Source organism: Taeniopygia guttata, chromosome 8 (genome assembly GCF_048771995.1).
Source record: "Taeniopygia guttata chromosome 8, bTaeGut7.mat, whole genome shotgun sequence".
Taxonomy (NCBI): domain Eukaryota; kingdom Metazoa; phylum Chordata; class Aves; order Passeriformes; family Estrildidae; genus Taeniopygia; species Taeniopygia guttata.
Window position 1 is genome coordinate 17,325,604 of NC_133033.1, and position 13,830 is coordinate 17,339,433.

Consider the following 13,830-nt stretch of genomic DNA (forward strand, 5'->3'; position numbering starts at 1 on the left):
CGGGACGGGGCCGGGACGGGGCCGGGCCGCTCCCGGGCCGCTCCCGGGCCCGCTCCGCGCGGCCCCTCACGGGGGCAGCGGCCTGAGGGGGCGGCGGCTGCAGCGCGGGGCGGGCGGGGGGAGGGCCCGGGGAAGCCGCGGCCCCTCGGAGGCGGCGAGCGGAGCCCGGCGGCAGGTGGCGGCTCGGCCCCTTTAAGGCTACGGCTGCCGCAACCCGATCCCCGCCGGAGCATCCTGCGCCCGGGAAGGGCTGTCCCGTCCCCGACGCCGCGGGGAAGGCATGGAGAAGGAGGAGGCGGCGCCGCAGCCCCCGTAACCCCGCTCCCAGGTGCGGCGGGCGGGGAAGGAAGGCGGCAGGGCGCTGAGAGGCCGGGGCTGGCGGGGCGGGGGCGGTGCGGCCCCTTTCCCCCGCCCCGCGGGGCTGCGCGGAGCGGCCCCTTCCCTCCCTCCCTCCCTCAGCGCGGGGCGGCCCCGAGGGCCGCGAGCCGCAGGCGGCGGCGCGGGGCGCGCTGACAGCGCAGGGCTGCGCGGGGCCCCCTCCTCCCGCCGCCGCGGCCGCAGCGAGCGCGGAGGGTGCGCGCTGCCTGCGCTGTTGTGCTCGTCTGCCGCTCCTGCCGCTCCTGCCCCCGCTCCGCGCTGTTGTGCTCTCCTGCCGCTCCGCGCCCCTGCCCGCTCCTGCCTGCTCGGGGCCGGGGCGAACGGCGGGCGCCGCGGGTGACCGGCACGGCGAGGTAATGCCCGGCTCGGGGCAGCGTCCCTCGGGGCCAGCCCGGGGGCCCTCCGCGCCCACCGAGCCTGGGCGGGTTCCCTCTCAGGGGCTTTGCGACTCCAGGCTGCTTGCGGGGTTTGAGGAATTTCGGTAAATGGTATGGCAGCGGCCAGCTCATCCTGAGTACACTGCCTTTATAAGAATGCTTTATCTGCCGGTTGCTTTGATGTTCTAAGAGCAGAAAGCTGAGTGGACTTTAGGGTGTGAATAGCCTTAAACAGAAAAGGGAACAGCTTAAGTGTGAGTAGCTTGAATTTTGTTGTGTTTCTCCTTAACGTTGCTTACTGAGCTAAATGAGATCTCAAACGAATAGGATCTACCATTCAGAACCGAGAGCACAGCAAAGCTCCAGCACTGCTTTTGTTACTGGGCTTATTATAAAATGTCGAAACAGTCAGTAGTCCAGTTGCTCTCTGCAGATTGGTCTGACAAGTTTTACAGCTGTTGGATTTGGCTTTCAGTTTTAAGTGGATCAGGAGAGCGCATTATTTCATGTGATGTCCTGGTATCAATAGCAGCTTTACTGTGTAATCTTGTTTGGAAATTGATCCAACTCATCTGGAAATCCAGCCTCGAAGAAAGTAAGAGCTGTGTTCTTAAACCTTCCACTGCACCTTCTTACCACGTCTTGTTGTTACACTGTTAAATTTATTATTTTTGTGATGTAGAAAGAGTAAGAGGAGGAGAACTTAAATGCTAAATTCTTTTGATAGTACAACAGTTGATAACTCTCCTGCTCCTTTATCCTCTTTCATTAAGTGCCAACTTGTTTCTATCAGGAGTTCATAGTGTTATACTGGGGGTGAATGGATATTGCTTTTTCTTCTAAATTTCAAGTAGAAACAGAATTGCAGGAAAACCACTGCATGCTAATAGCAAATGAAAACCAAGATATTTTTAGCTGTTACGGAGTATGATGAAAAAAGCTGTGTTATTAACCTTTTCAAAGTCATTGGGTCAGTAGAGTAATTTGAAATCACACTAGGCATGTTCAGCAATACTTTGCTGAAAAATGTTAGTTTTAAGTGTTTGGTAACATTTATTTACCTAAAGACTCCATTTAAAAGCTACAAGAGTGAAGTTCTGATCTTATGCAGTTACTGCCTAACCAAATGTTTAAGACAGTCATTTTGGGTAAGAAGGCAAATATCTTTGGATGGAGAAACAACCTGTGTGTTGTGTTGTTTTTCCTGCATTACAAAGTAGTTACACTATACCTCCCATTAGCTCAAACCCCGTATCAGCTGACAGAACAGTAATCAATGACTATGCAGTTTGGGTGATAAAGTGTCTGCTCATACATAATCCACAAAGTTCTGTATCTTGATCAGACTTTGCTGTACAGCTACAAGAAGATACTTGGAAAAAAAATCCCCATAGTGTAGTTGAAGCTGCCCGGCTTACTAACTTCGGACTTTGTCAAGGAAAATTGTAATCGGAAGCTAGTTGTGCTTGTTCTAAATCATCAAGCACAATGCAACAAGCTGTTTCGGTTCATACAGCATGAATAATTTTTCTTGTAAATGAAAAGCTGGTAAAAACCAGTAAATTTTCATGTTAAACAGGATACAGTTGAAAACAACCTAGAGATATGAGAAAATAGCAACCTATACATATGGGACAATGTTTATAGCTGAACACATGTGAAATGCTGTATTTACACCAGGTCCTTGAATTAAATTAAAATATGTGACTATTAATTGCTAGGGTAAAGCATAAAATTATTCTGGACTTGGTAGTTACTATACTTAAACAGCATCTTGATAAGCATATATGAAATTAGGCTTGCAAAACTTGAGCATCTGTGAGACCAACCAGAGAGAATAAGTGATTAATTTTTTTGTCTGCGTCTCTTCTCTAAAACCATTGTACCATTCTCCTTCATGGGCATCATGGTTCTGCATTTGTTGAAATCAGTTCATGCACTTTCCATGCAAGTACCTTTTAAAAAAATTAGTTCCCTCCACAGGCTGCTTAGGTGAAAGATTAGTTTTCTAATGCATTTATTTCAAGGGATGTTTGCACGGTTGTTTAATTCCATAATCTGTACTAAAATGAGCACCTGTCAAAAGCTGAAACATTACTTACCTAATATGATCTTCTGGTACTAAGGAAACAAAAGAAAACATGCTTTTCTCTTGTCCAAAAGATTATGTCAGTGTCTTTGAAACTCAGAGATACTAGTATAGTTGTTGCAGGTGAATAAAATGCAGCATCATGAGAATTGCTATATTTTAGTCAAAAGGATGAAATAGGTGTGGTTAATGCTCAGTGGTTTTGCTAATTTTCTGAAGAGATTTGTACTTGACCTGGATTTTGGCTTCCTTCATTAATTAAACCAAGTGGGTTTTTTTTTTCCCTTTACATGGTCCAAGAGGAGACTTGGTTGCTACAAATGAGATAATGTAATAACAACATTTTGTCCTCGGGGTTAGAATCTGGAACTGGACACTATACAGTGCTTCTCAGTGGGTTTAAACTGGTAGATACTAAATAGTTTTATTCCTTCAAATTGTAAGGTTTTAGAAAGTTGAGCTTAACACCCATTATCTCTGGTACTTTACACTATGTAAGAAAAGGATATAAAGTTCGGTTTGTGTTTTATGTCTTCTTGGTCAATGGAGGCAAATGGAGAAGTACGTGGGGAATCGAGAATACTGAATATTCAGGATTGTAATTGAAATTGGAAGTTTTGATAGAGTAACATTAAAAAGTATGCAGGACTTATATGCTGCTGCACTAGAGCAGGTCATCAGAAGACGACTGGAATCAATTAGTTTGATGCAATGCACTGCAGTGTGTGTACATAAAAATTTTAGTTTGGATTAAAAATGCATTTATGAACTGAATCACCCCCTGTGATTTGTGTTGCTTAGCTGTCCCAGAGCATGCAAGCTGGCTTCCTTTTGGGTTCAAGTGGGCAGGAAGATAGGCCCTACGAGCACATCAAATATGTTCCAAGAATTGTGCAGTCCCTAGGACAGAATTAAAGCTGGTCTGAAGTAAGCACTTGAACTCTACATGATAGAGGCAGATTTCACTCAGCAAATCTACTCTTATTTGTCCTGCATTCTGTTTTTATACGTGTAGCTCTGTGGGTAGTAGTCAGAGGAAGTTTTATTGCCTTCAGTTCTGGGAGAATAAATAGAAAAGAAAGAGGTAGAGGGGGAAAACTTTGAAACCATTGAACCTTCTGCTTCTAAATCTTTGAAGATGAAAGTATGTTTTTTCTGATCTAGATGTTTCAATACACTCACCATATATACCCCACGGTGAGAATATTGTACTTAATTTAAAAAAAAGTTACTATTTTTTTATTATGGTGGACTTTTCCCTCTATTTTTATTTCCTGAGGTTCAAGTTTCTTGCCATCTACAATGCAGATACAATTTCAAAAATCTGAATCAAAATCATAAAGGCATGTTTACTCGTTCTGTAATGCAAATGAAATACAGGTGGACATAAATGTATTATGTCATTGTATTGCTTTTACTGACCATTAGGATGCTGGAGTAACATCAAATTATGCTGCCCTAAAAGTCTTTGTTTTATTTTTAGATACTTTCTTAAGTAAAACTAAAACAAGTAACAGCAGGCTTTTTATAGATATTAAAATAATTATTTAAATATTTGAAATTAAGCCATTTGGGTTTTTTTTCCCCCCTTTCCTGTTCAACTTAATTGACATTGACATTTCTTGAGTTTGTAACTTTTGCCATCCTTGGAGTGTAAACCGCTTCACTGTCAAATTGGAGATGCATGTCAGAAGTTTGTGGCTTCTGGTAAAATATCATTCTGTGTTACAAATATTGGCAACTCAGGAAAAATGACTGAAGCATTTAGAGACTGACACTTATGTTTGGAATTGTTTTGGTATTTAGGCCTCATGAAATAGCTGAACATCCAGCAACCAAAAAGCCAATCAGCTCTGATGGCAGAGGCTTTCCAGGGAGCGGGAATGCCGCAGGTCAGAGCTCTGTGGAGGAAGGAAGCTCCAGTGCCGGCAGCCTGTCCAAGGACGAGCTCTCGACTGGGCACAGTGGGAATTGAGAGCAACTGTCTCTGCAAAGTGCACAGACAGAGCTGCAGCGAGGCTCCTGCTTCCCTGGGCTGACCCAAAAACCTCTCTTCTGTGTTTATCTGATTCCATTGTTGCATTTTAAACTCCTGTTGGCAGCAATCTGGCAATAATGAAACACGTTTTAACTTTGGAGGTTATTGGGACAGGAGTGGAGGCTGCAGAGCTGGCAGTTGCCCTGGTCAGTCATCTTCACTGCCTTTTCTGTGTAGATAAAATACATGCAATTTTAGTCCATAAAAATGTATAATATGCAAATGTTAAAAAAAAAAAAAAAACAACCCAAATGCAACTTGCGTATCTAAAAGTTTGGGCATACTTTTATACTGTTAATGTTTCAGTAGAGACATTGAACAGGTAGAAACTTCTAGTGAATAATATTTCTGTTGGTAAGTTTGCCGTTAAAAACACTTTCTGTGTTTGCTTAAAATAATTAAATGGAGAATAGAGTGAAACTACCTTCTGCTTCTCTTCACAGGTTGAAGAACAATGGCTTCCTTCAGCAACCTGACTATTGGCATTGCTGTTGCCAGTTTTACTGTATTTCAGCTCCTCTTCCACGTTTTAAGTTCTTGGGTGTCAGCACGAATAACACCTGGTTTTAACAATCTCAGCCAAAAAAGGAAGATTGAGTGGAATTCAAGGTAAAGTGTTCAAAACAACAGTTAGAGACCTACCTGAAATCATGGACACCAGAACCACCTGTGTGTGTATGTGTAAGACTGAAGAAAACCCTATTAGTTAAATGTTTGTAAAGATCAGAGGGCTGGCTCTAAGCACTGGACAAATAATGCATGTGAAATGTTGAGGCCCCTTCATGGAAACACAGCATTACTAGCACTTGTACATTAAACACTTTGTTAGACAGTGATGCCCACGTAAAGGTCAGTACAAACTAACAGTGACTGGTGAGTGGTAATAAACTGAAGCCATGTTCTGTGATGCTTCTAGTAATGAGAAGAGATAAAAATTCCTTTCCAAACACGTGTGAAAATCAAAATTATGGCAATTAATTCTGAGTCCCAGTGTATCTCTGGTCATGCTTTTGGGAGCAAAGCAGTTTGCTCTCTGTTCACCTGGTGCTACTACACTGCAAACTGTTTTATATAGGTTAAGGTTTCCCAAGGAATTTAGTGTTGAAGAGAGTCAGGTTCATATGTGTTGCTGGGAAAGGAGACTGCAGGAGGAGGAGGGGAAGCTATAGCAGACGCAGGGTACACATGCAAGAAGGAGTCGTGGAAACAGTCCAGAAACATTCCTCACTCTCTCTGTGTTTCTGCATTTCCATTAGTGGGATGGATCCACCTGCATTTCACTTGTTTCCTCAGGTACAGGACTTCTGGAAACTTGTTTGACACCTGAGTCTTTTAAGCCATAAGGGAAATATAAGATAGTAATTGAAAATGGGGCGATCAATGAGGTTTTATTTGCAATATGCTACTCTGAGTGCGTATATATGGCACACAAGGTTCTCCAGTTGAAATTAATTGGTACAGTGTAACCTTGAGTAGCCTATTACAACTTTAATATATTTTTTCAGCTGTTTCTCAAATTTAAAGCTCAAAAATGTGTACTGCATGTTGTCACTGCAGTCAAAATGCATTAGTTGCAGTTCTGTTCTTCCACAGTGCTGTTTAGTATCAGGTGGATACTTTTTAAAGTTGTTTCCATTGTTCTAGGCAGCATTAGCAATTCAAATAGCCTTGCCCTTCCATTTGGCAAATGTCCACCTGCAGTGTTCTTAAAGGCACCATCTTGATTTCAGTTCCATCTTTGAATAATTACCTATCTGCCAGAACAACTGTGGAGGATGCCAGTTCACAGTGTCAGTGCACCTTAGGTTTATCTCTCTCTTCCAATTAACAATAAGAGGTAGACAGGAGAAGTAAACTAAACTGTTCCCATGTGGAGCTGCACTATTGTCTATAAGCCACATCAAATATCCTTTGAATTGCATAATAGACTTTATGAGCACTTACCCCATGCCTGGTAGCGCTATGCTGGTGTAGTGCTTTGCATAATAACATGAATTATTTCACACATCACAAGTGTGCTGGAAATAAGCTGCTCCGTAATCTCTGGGCTACTTTGTAATAAGGTGTTTAACTGCTCAACTTTATACAGTACCCCAATTATGGTCTTTTTTACCTCTTTGTGCATTTTTCTTCCTTGGGATTGATAGCAGGATGTAGATGTTGTGATGGGTTCTGATTCCAGGCTTCATCCAGTTCAGGATTTGGAAGGCATAAAACACAAAGCATGGTTCATCAGCATCTTGTGGATGTTATAACTGAGGAGGGCATGAAGGGAAAGAAAGGCTAGCTGTGCTTGTGTTACTTCAGCTCTTCTAACCAAACACAGTCTTTTGTCAAACTGCCCTGTCACTCCAGTATTGGAAATGAAGAGAGGCCTCAAAGGAGCATCTTGCAAGTTCAGAGAATGTAGAGTATGTATTTATTCTGCAGAGAGGTCTGCAGGTAGAGACAGTTACTATATCCCAGTAAAATCTGTTGGTTTCATTTAAATGATTTAAAAGTAGGTGGTTGTTATTGTGTCCTATATTGAACTGGTGTAGGGAGTGTGCACACAAATGATTCTGTTGGCACTGCTAAGGAAACTGGCACAGAGGATGGTTATGCATTTTTATCAGCTCAGCTGGGTCTGGAAGAGGGCATCTGCCTGAAATGAGCTGTAGCATTGAAAATATATTGTTACAGTTTGGAGGGCTTTGTAATCAAGCATTTGAGCTGCAGCTCTTAACTGTATTTTCCATGCTGTCAGTTTGTTCATTCTGACCTTCCAAGAATTATGAACCAATAAAGTAATTGCTTCTGGCATCTGAAGTATATGGACACTCAAATTGAGTTAAAAACAATACTTGGTCTCAGATGTAGTATAACACTTCAAGCTGTACACATATTCCTTTCACCTCTCCTATAATAGATGGTTGTACTGCTATTAAGTAGTTGTGAAAAAAAAATTAAAAAAAAAAGCAAGTCTGCAACCTAGCATTGAAGCTGTTTTTTGTTTGCAGCTTAATGAGGAGTTAAAGGATGCAAGCTTTGAAAAAAATTTCAAGGAAATGTACAGAGCTTGATAGCTTGACCTAGATTCCTTATTAAAACGGACTGTTGTACTATTTCCCTTCTGCCCTGTCTATGGAAAAGCTTCAAAGTCCAGAGTTAAGGAGGAAATCTGCTGCCTTTTCTTTTACTCCCATCAAGTGTTCTACTTGTGTATAACTTGTATTCTAAACAGAAAGGTTCAGGTAAATGGCCTCTTCAAAAACAAATTGCAACTGTAAACTAATAAGCTGTATTTTAGGACAAATTTTCCTTCTTGTAGCTTTATCCTCTCCTCAAGTTCAAAAATTCCAGGTATTTCTCAGACACTAATATTGCATGTTTTGCTTCGTTTTTAAAAAGCAAGAAAAGTTCCTATCTTTTTAAATCCTGTGTTACAAGAGTACACCTTTTAACTAAACTATTAATTATCATTAAAATTCTGATAATGAAATTTTCTTTCTTTGTTAAAAGAAGAGAGGGCAGAAGTGCAGCCTGTACTGTAATGATTATTAATTGTTCTCATCCAGTTTTTGACTACTCATTTTATACTAATCTCCATTCATTTTCTGGCACACTATTGAAAAAGCTGCTGAAAATAGCACAGTGACACTCTTGAAACAAGTTGTAAATACAGTCTCTTTTATGAATAGTACAGAACCTTCTATTGCCAATAGATAATAATACCACTTCTGGAAATGGAGTAGGGATTATAACCTCTTTCTTTGCAAAGTCTTCTGCAGGAAGTAAGATGTTTTCTTCAAATCTTGCATGGTAGAGCTTAGATTCCTGAGAGTGCCTTAAGGATATCTAAAATATTAATGACTTCCAAATACATGTATTCAATATGTACAAAGGCAAGAATAATAACTAACAGCATCTGTGCATTTGTGTGTATATGGTTGGTGCTGTGAATGCGGTGTGAAGTGTTTCCAATCACACAGCACTGAACGTAGTTCTCATCTTTCAAACAGTATCTTTGATTCCCTATGGATATTTTTTCACTTTTTTTTTTTTTTTTTTTTCCTTTCTAATTACATTTAGAAAGTGGGAAAGCAGACAGTAGCTACACATATTAGGTGCAGCTTCTAGTTGAGTTAAACCCGTGGCTAGAGCAGGAAGGTTACACATTTTGGAGCCATGCCCGTGGCATTGTTCTTCTTTCCAAGAATACATGTGGACTGAAAGGGCAGGAGGGGCCCTGGCCGGTGTGCTGGCAGAAGCCTGCTGGGGCTCCTGTAAATAGATATTTCTCTAAAAGTGCATTCTTGTTAACATGCAGAGTTTATCTACACTGTGTATGCAGCCTGTAAACTAGAGACTGTTGTCTTTGGAGGAAAAATGTGTCTAGTACCCAGGTAGGGACAATGCAACCTTGATTACTATGATGTTTATTTTATATTTCCCTTGTCTGCTAGAAAGCTGCTAATTTATATAAGCCTGTAGCTGTTATACCTTGGGTACTCAGCTACAACCAAGTTATACAAGTTTTCTCTTTGAAAACCAGAATCTACTTCAAATGCACTAGAAATTGTATCTAAACCTTAGGATTTTTCATTTAATACCACCTTCCAAATCCAAAGTTATTATGGGTCTTTTAATTTGGTGTCTGAAAGGCTGTTGCAGGACTCCTGGGCTAATCTGAGTATGAAATTGCATATACATTTTCCAGCAAATGGGACAATACAGAAAACATTTGTTAGAGAGCTAGATGTCATACTGTCTTTAAGGATTCATTAATATATGGGATTATTGGAACAAAACTTAGATCTCCCTTACTTTTAAGACTCACTTTATATCTAATACCATCAGTCCCACTCCAATCTTTTTGCCTGTTTTTTCCCACCTGTCATTGTGTAAGTGGTTGGGTGTAGCATAGAGAACAAATGATTGTCTCCCACAGAAGTGTCTGGAGGCAGTTGAGAATGCCATCCTTAAGCACAGTATGGGAAGTTGTGAATGGTAGTACCTCCTTGTGACTGTGATCTCTTTTTCAGGACAGTGTCCACATTCCACGCCTTGGTGGTTGGAGGGTTTTGCCTTTATATTTTATTGTACGATGATGCTGTTAATGCTGACCATCTCTGGTAAGGCATGTTACATATATGTTGTGGTTGCACAATAAAAGAACATAATTGAGAAGAAAAAAAGGACTCCTGCAGTGTATTGAGTACTGAACAATTGTTTCATTTTCCATTAAAATATTCAGTTGTGATGTGTTTGTTTTTTTGTCTGTACTATTTAAAAATTTGATAACAATTGTGTCAGTATTAGTGTCTTAGTTCAATGTGTCTCTGTGAAGTGAAATAGATAAAATACAAGCAATTGATTTGAAATAGCATATTCAATTATTAAAGAGTAAACTGTAACTATAAGTCAGTATGACTGAAACTGTGCTATTTACAGTAATAATTTAAAAGTGAAATTGAAAAGCTGTAGCAGATGTGGATAGTGTGTATCTGTGTGAAAGTTCTCCATTGAACCCTGCAGATGGTTTGGGTTCAATGGAGAGAGAATGTAGTATTGCTGTCAGGTAATGCCTGAAAATAGATGCAGTAGATCATAACAGAGACTGGAGCATTGGTAAGCTCCAGGGAGCAACACTGTTGTGTGTGACATTTTTTGATGGTCTAGGACTTCTCATAAAACTGTTTTTTTTTTTTTCCTGTATGTACTAGAGACTAACACAGATGATGTAGAAATTGTTTTTGTGGTAGTGAGAATCACATGGTAGAAAATGTGGAGGTGGTACAGATCAGATAAGGAGAGGGAGAAGACATAAATAAGTGGATTAAGTTGTAGCTTCATAGGAGAACAGGCTCTTTTCTATGACTATTCACTTCATAGTCATTACAGTTTTTCAAGTTTGATGTTTGATTAGCATTTTATATAACTCTGTATCTGCAAATAAGTTGAAAGCAAGTCAGTTTTATGGATTTTTTGTTTGTTTTATCTGCCCATGCATCTTCATGTGTAATTCATTTGCCACACATACCTTCTCAGCAATCACCAAAGAGAGAGTTCTTCCCATTTGCTTATTCAAGTCACTCCCTGTTTGTCACTCTGGGCTCTTGCTTGCATCAAAATTGGCCTGCAGACATCAGGGCTCATTAATTCCATTGCACCTTCCATTCAAGGAGATAGGTCAGGAAATCTGGAAGATTTTAGACTAAATTCTGACTTCTCCATTTATTGAGAATAATTTGGGATTCTAACATGGACTCTTCTTGAAAGGATGTGACAGATGGACAGTGCAGCCTAGAGGAGGTTTGATGCAAAGTGACCATTCTCTAGGGAAAAAAAGGAGGGAAGCAAACCGTTCTCTGTCCCATCCAGTTAAGTCATGTCTACCATTATCAAGGAACCAATTTCATATATTCAGTCCTTTGCATGTTCTCTGGAGAATATGAAGGCTCTTGAGAGCAGGCTTAGTCTTGGTGGTGATGTGCTGATGTGTGTTGGGACCCCTGAGAAGTTTAGTTATGATGCTGCTGCTGCAGCTGGGAGCTCTAACATGAGCCCTCTATGTCAAGAGTTTCTGCTAAAGTTAGGAGAACATATCTGTCTATGCTCTATGTCTAAACCTAAAGAAGCACTTAGCCCACTACATATGTAGCTCATGATATCAAGTTTTGAAACTATGGAAAAATGTTCCCATTTCAGGCTGTATTTAACAGAACATCTCTGGCCAATCTTAACAGATGGAGTGAATTCCAGACTCTCCTAGTAATGATTTTTCTTCACCTAACAGCAGAACTCTGGTTTTGTGAGTCCTATTTTCCTGTAGACAACCCTCTCACTGAGGAGAACAGTTGGTTTTAGACACTAAAAAAGCTTTACAATTTAGTGATCAGATTGTAATAATACAGGAAATCTCTTTCCACTGCTCCATTCCAATAAGATTAAGAAAAAATAGTTAAGTAATAGCATTTTACTGTGTTCTGGCTGAGGCAGACTTTGTATTGGAGTAGGCCGTAAGCACAGTTAGCTTCCTTTTCCTGGAAAGGTTTACAGCAAGGATTGCTTTCACAGCTTGTCTTGTGCGGTCTACATTTTATGGATCTGTTGACCTGTCATTTGAAGCTCAATTCATATTTACACAAAACATAGCTAGACTAGTTGCACAACTTAATTTAAAAATTAAGTTACAATCCTTGTGCCAAGGAAAAAACACTTGCTTACCAAACTCCTCAAAGTAGGAATGTGCAGAGGACAGAGGAGAGAAGAACAAACATTGCTTGCTGTAACATGGATGCTTCCCTTTCTTGAGCTGTATTCACAAGTTTGGGTTAGTTGAACGTTCTAGAGGAACTGAAGTTGTGGGTGTGCTACTGCTGAATGTTTGGCACTAAAAGGGAGGGGATAGAAGGTGTGGAAACCACTCTGAAAAGCAATTCTGCTCAAAGGTTCTTTGGCTTCAGAGAACTGGCAAATAATTCCTTTCCTGTGTCCTTTTACTCTGTTTATCCCTATAAACATCCATCTGATTATGAATATGAAAGGCACCAGCTGAGCAAGATATTTTTGTCACCCTTAACAAACTTTTAGCACTGGCAGAAAACAAAAATGGAGCCACAGAGTGCCTCAGTTAAAGGGTAAGAGACAGAGACTGGGCTGTTCTCTTTTATCCTCAGTTTCTTGAGAAGCCAGCTCAGAGTATTTGCTGGGTTTCAGTTCAAATCTCTAGCAGGGCTCTTGGGGCAGTCTCTGCACCAAGGCAGGGGTTGGTCCTGATTAGGGTAGTTAGTAGGTGTCTTGTATTTGAGTGGAAAAAGAATCCACTTGTATGATTAGAGCCTTTCTTTAACTAGATTGTATAATCTCTTATTGATGGGCCAAGAATAATGTGCCCTGATGGGCATGGTGTTTGAGATGTGTATGTCCTTTGCAAATTAGGCTGTAACTATGTATTTTTGGTATGTTTACAGGGGTGACCCTTCAATTGTGAAGCTGAATATTGCTATTACCACAGGCTACCTCATTTCTGGTAATTACACAACATGTATATAGCCTGCATGACCTGTTTATTTATATTGAGTCACTATACATATATGTTTATGCTGAGCTACTGTGGTGAAGATGTGGTATGTTTACACAATACAGTTTCTACTGCAGCTTTTAAAATTGCTAATGGATTTGTATGTTGTGGTGAAATCACAGGATCTTGCTAGCAGATGTGACAGATGGAATATCTCCCCAAGCATTGAGGAAATACCACGGTGTGGCTTTGTCATGGTTTGATGTACAACCACCAGCTCCAGCTCAGTTTTGTCTTTGGCAGTTGAGAAGGTGTTAGAACAGTGCCCTTCATTCTCTTCTCAGTGCCTACAATTCGTAGCTCTTCCATCATGTGTTCCTGTGACCTCAGAATGCTGGCAGAAGAATTTTAGTAGCCCTCAATACAAGCTGAGGAAAATGATGCCATAGGATCCTGCCTGCCCATCTTTTAGTCCCCTTTTAAGGCAATTCAGCCATGTATAAAACATGGGAATTATTTGTTTTGTATGTTATTTATTCCTACATATGTTATTTTTTCTGTTAAATTTTTATGTTAATTTTTTATGTTAATTTTCCTACATTTTTAATTTTTCTGTCAACTAAAATTGGCATGGAAATTTTGCTACAAAATGCTTTGGAGCTTTGTTTTATGTTGTGTGGGGATAATACTGGCTTATCAAAGCAGTAACTTGTGACTTGGACTATTTTCAGTGAGAACTACTCATTTAGGATGAAGTCTCTGATCAGAGACTGGGCCACAGACTTGGTTATCTCATATTGGATTTCTCAACCCAGTGAAACTGATAATCTGGTGATCAGCATATTCAGTTAAACTGTGCATTACTTTAAGTGTCTGGGGTTTTTCATAGCTTCAGCTGCCATGTTTAAATTAATCAGTATCTATTTTTGAATAATTATACATT

At 40.5% G+C, this 13,830-nt stretch overlaps 1 protein-coding gene across 4 annotated transcripts in view; it reads left to right on the forward strand.

Annotated features, from left to right (window-relative positions):
• Positions 1–34: 34 nt before the first annotated feature.
• The window catches only part of TLCD4 (TLC domain containing 4), a 26,414-nt gene continuing 12,618 nt past the window's right edge, over positions 35–13,830 (forward strand). The window contains exons 1-5 of one of the 4 annotated variants that reach the window (XM_072932519.1): positions 35–328; positions 3,646–3,771; positions 5,326–5,491; positions 9,907–9,996; positions 12,838–12,896. In XM_072932519.1, the coding sequence (XP_072788620.1) occupies positions 5,337–5,491; positions 9,907–9,996; positions 12,838–12,896 (304 nt within the window). In that variant the 5' untranslated portion in view covers positions 35–328; positions 3,646–3,771; positions 5,326–5,336. Of the gene's footprint in view, positions 329–446; positions 732–3,645; positions 3,772–5,325; positions 5,492–9,906; positions 9,997–12,837; positions 12,897–13,830 lie in introns of those variants that run through there. The other 3 variants (XM_030279206.4, XM_030279203.4, XM_030279204.4) reach the window with 3 other exon arrangements.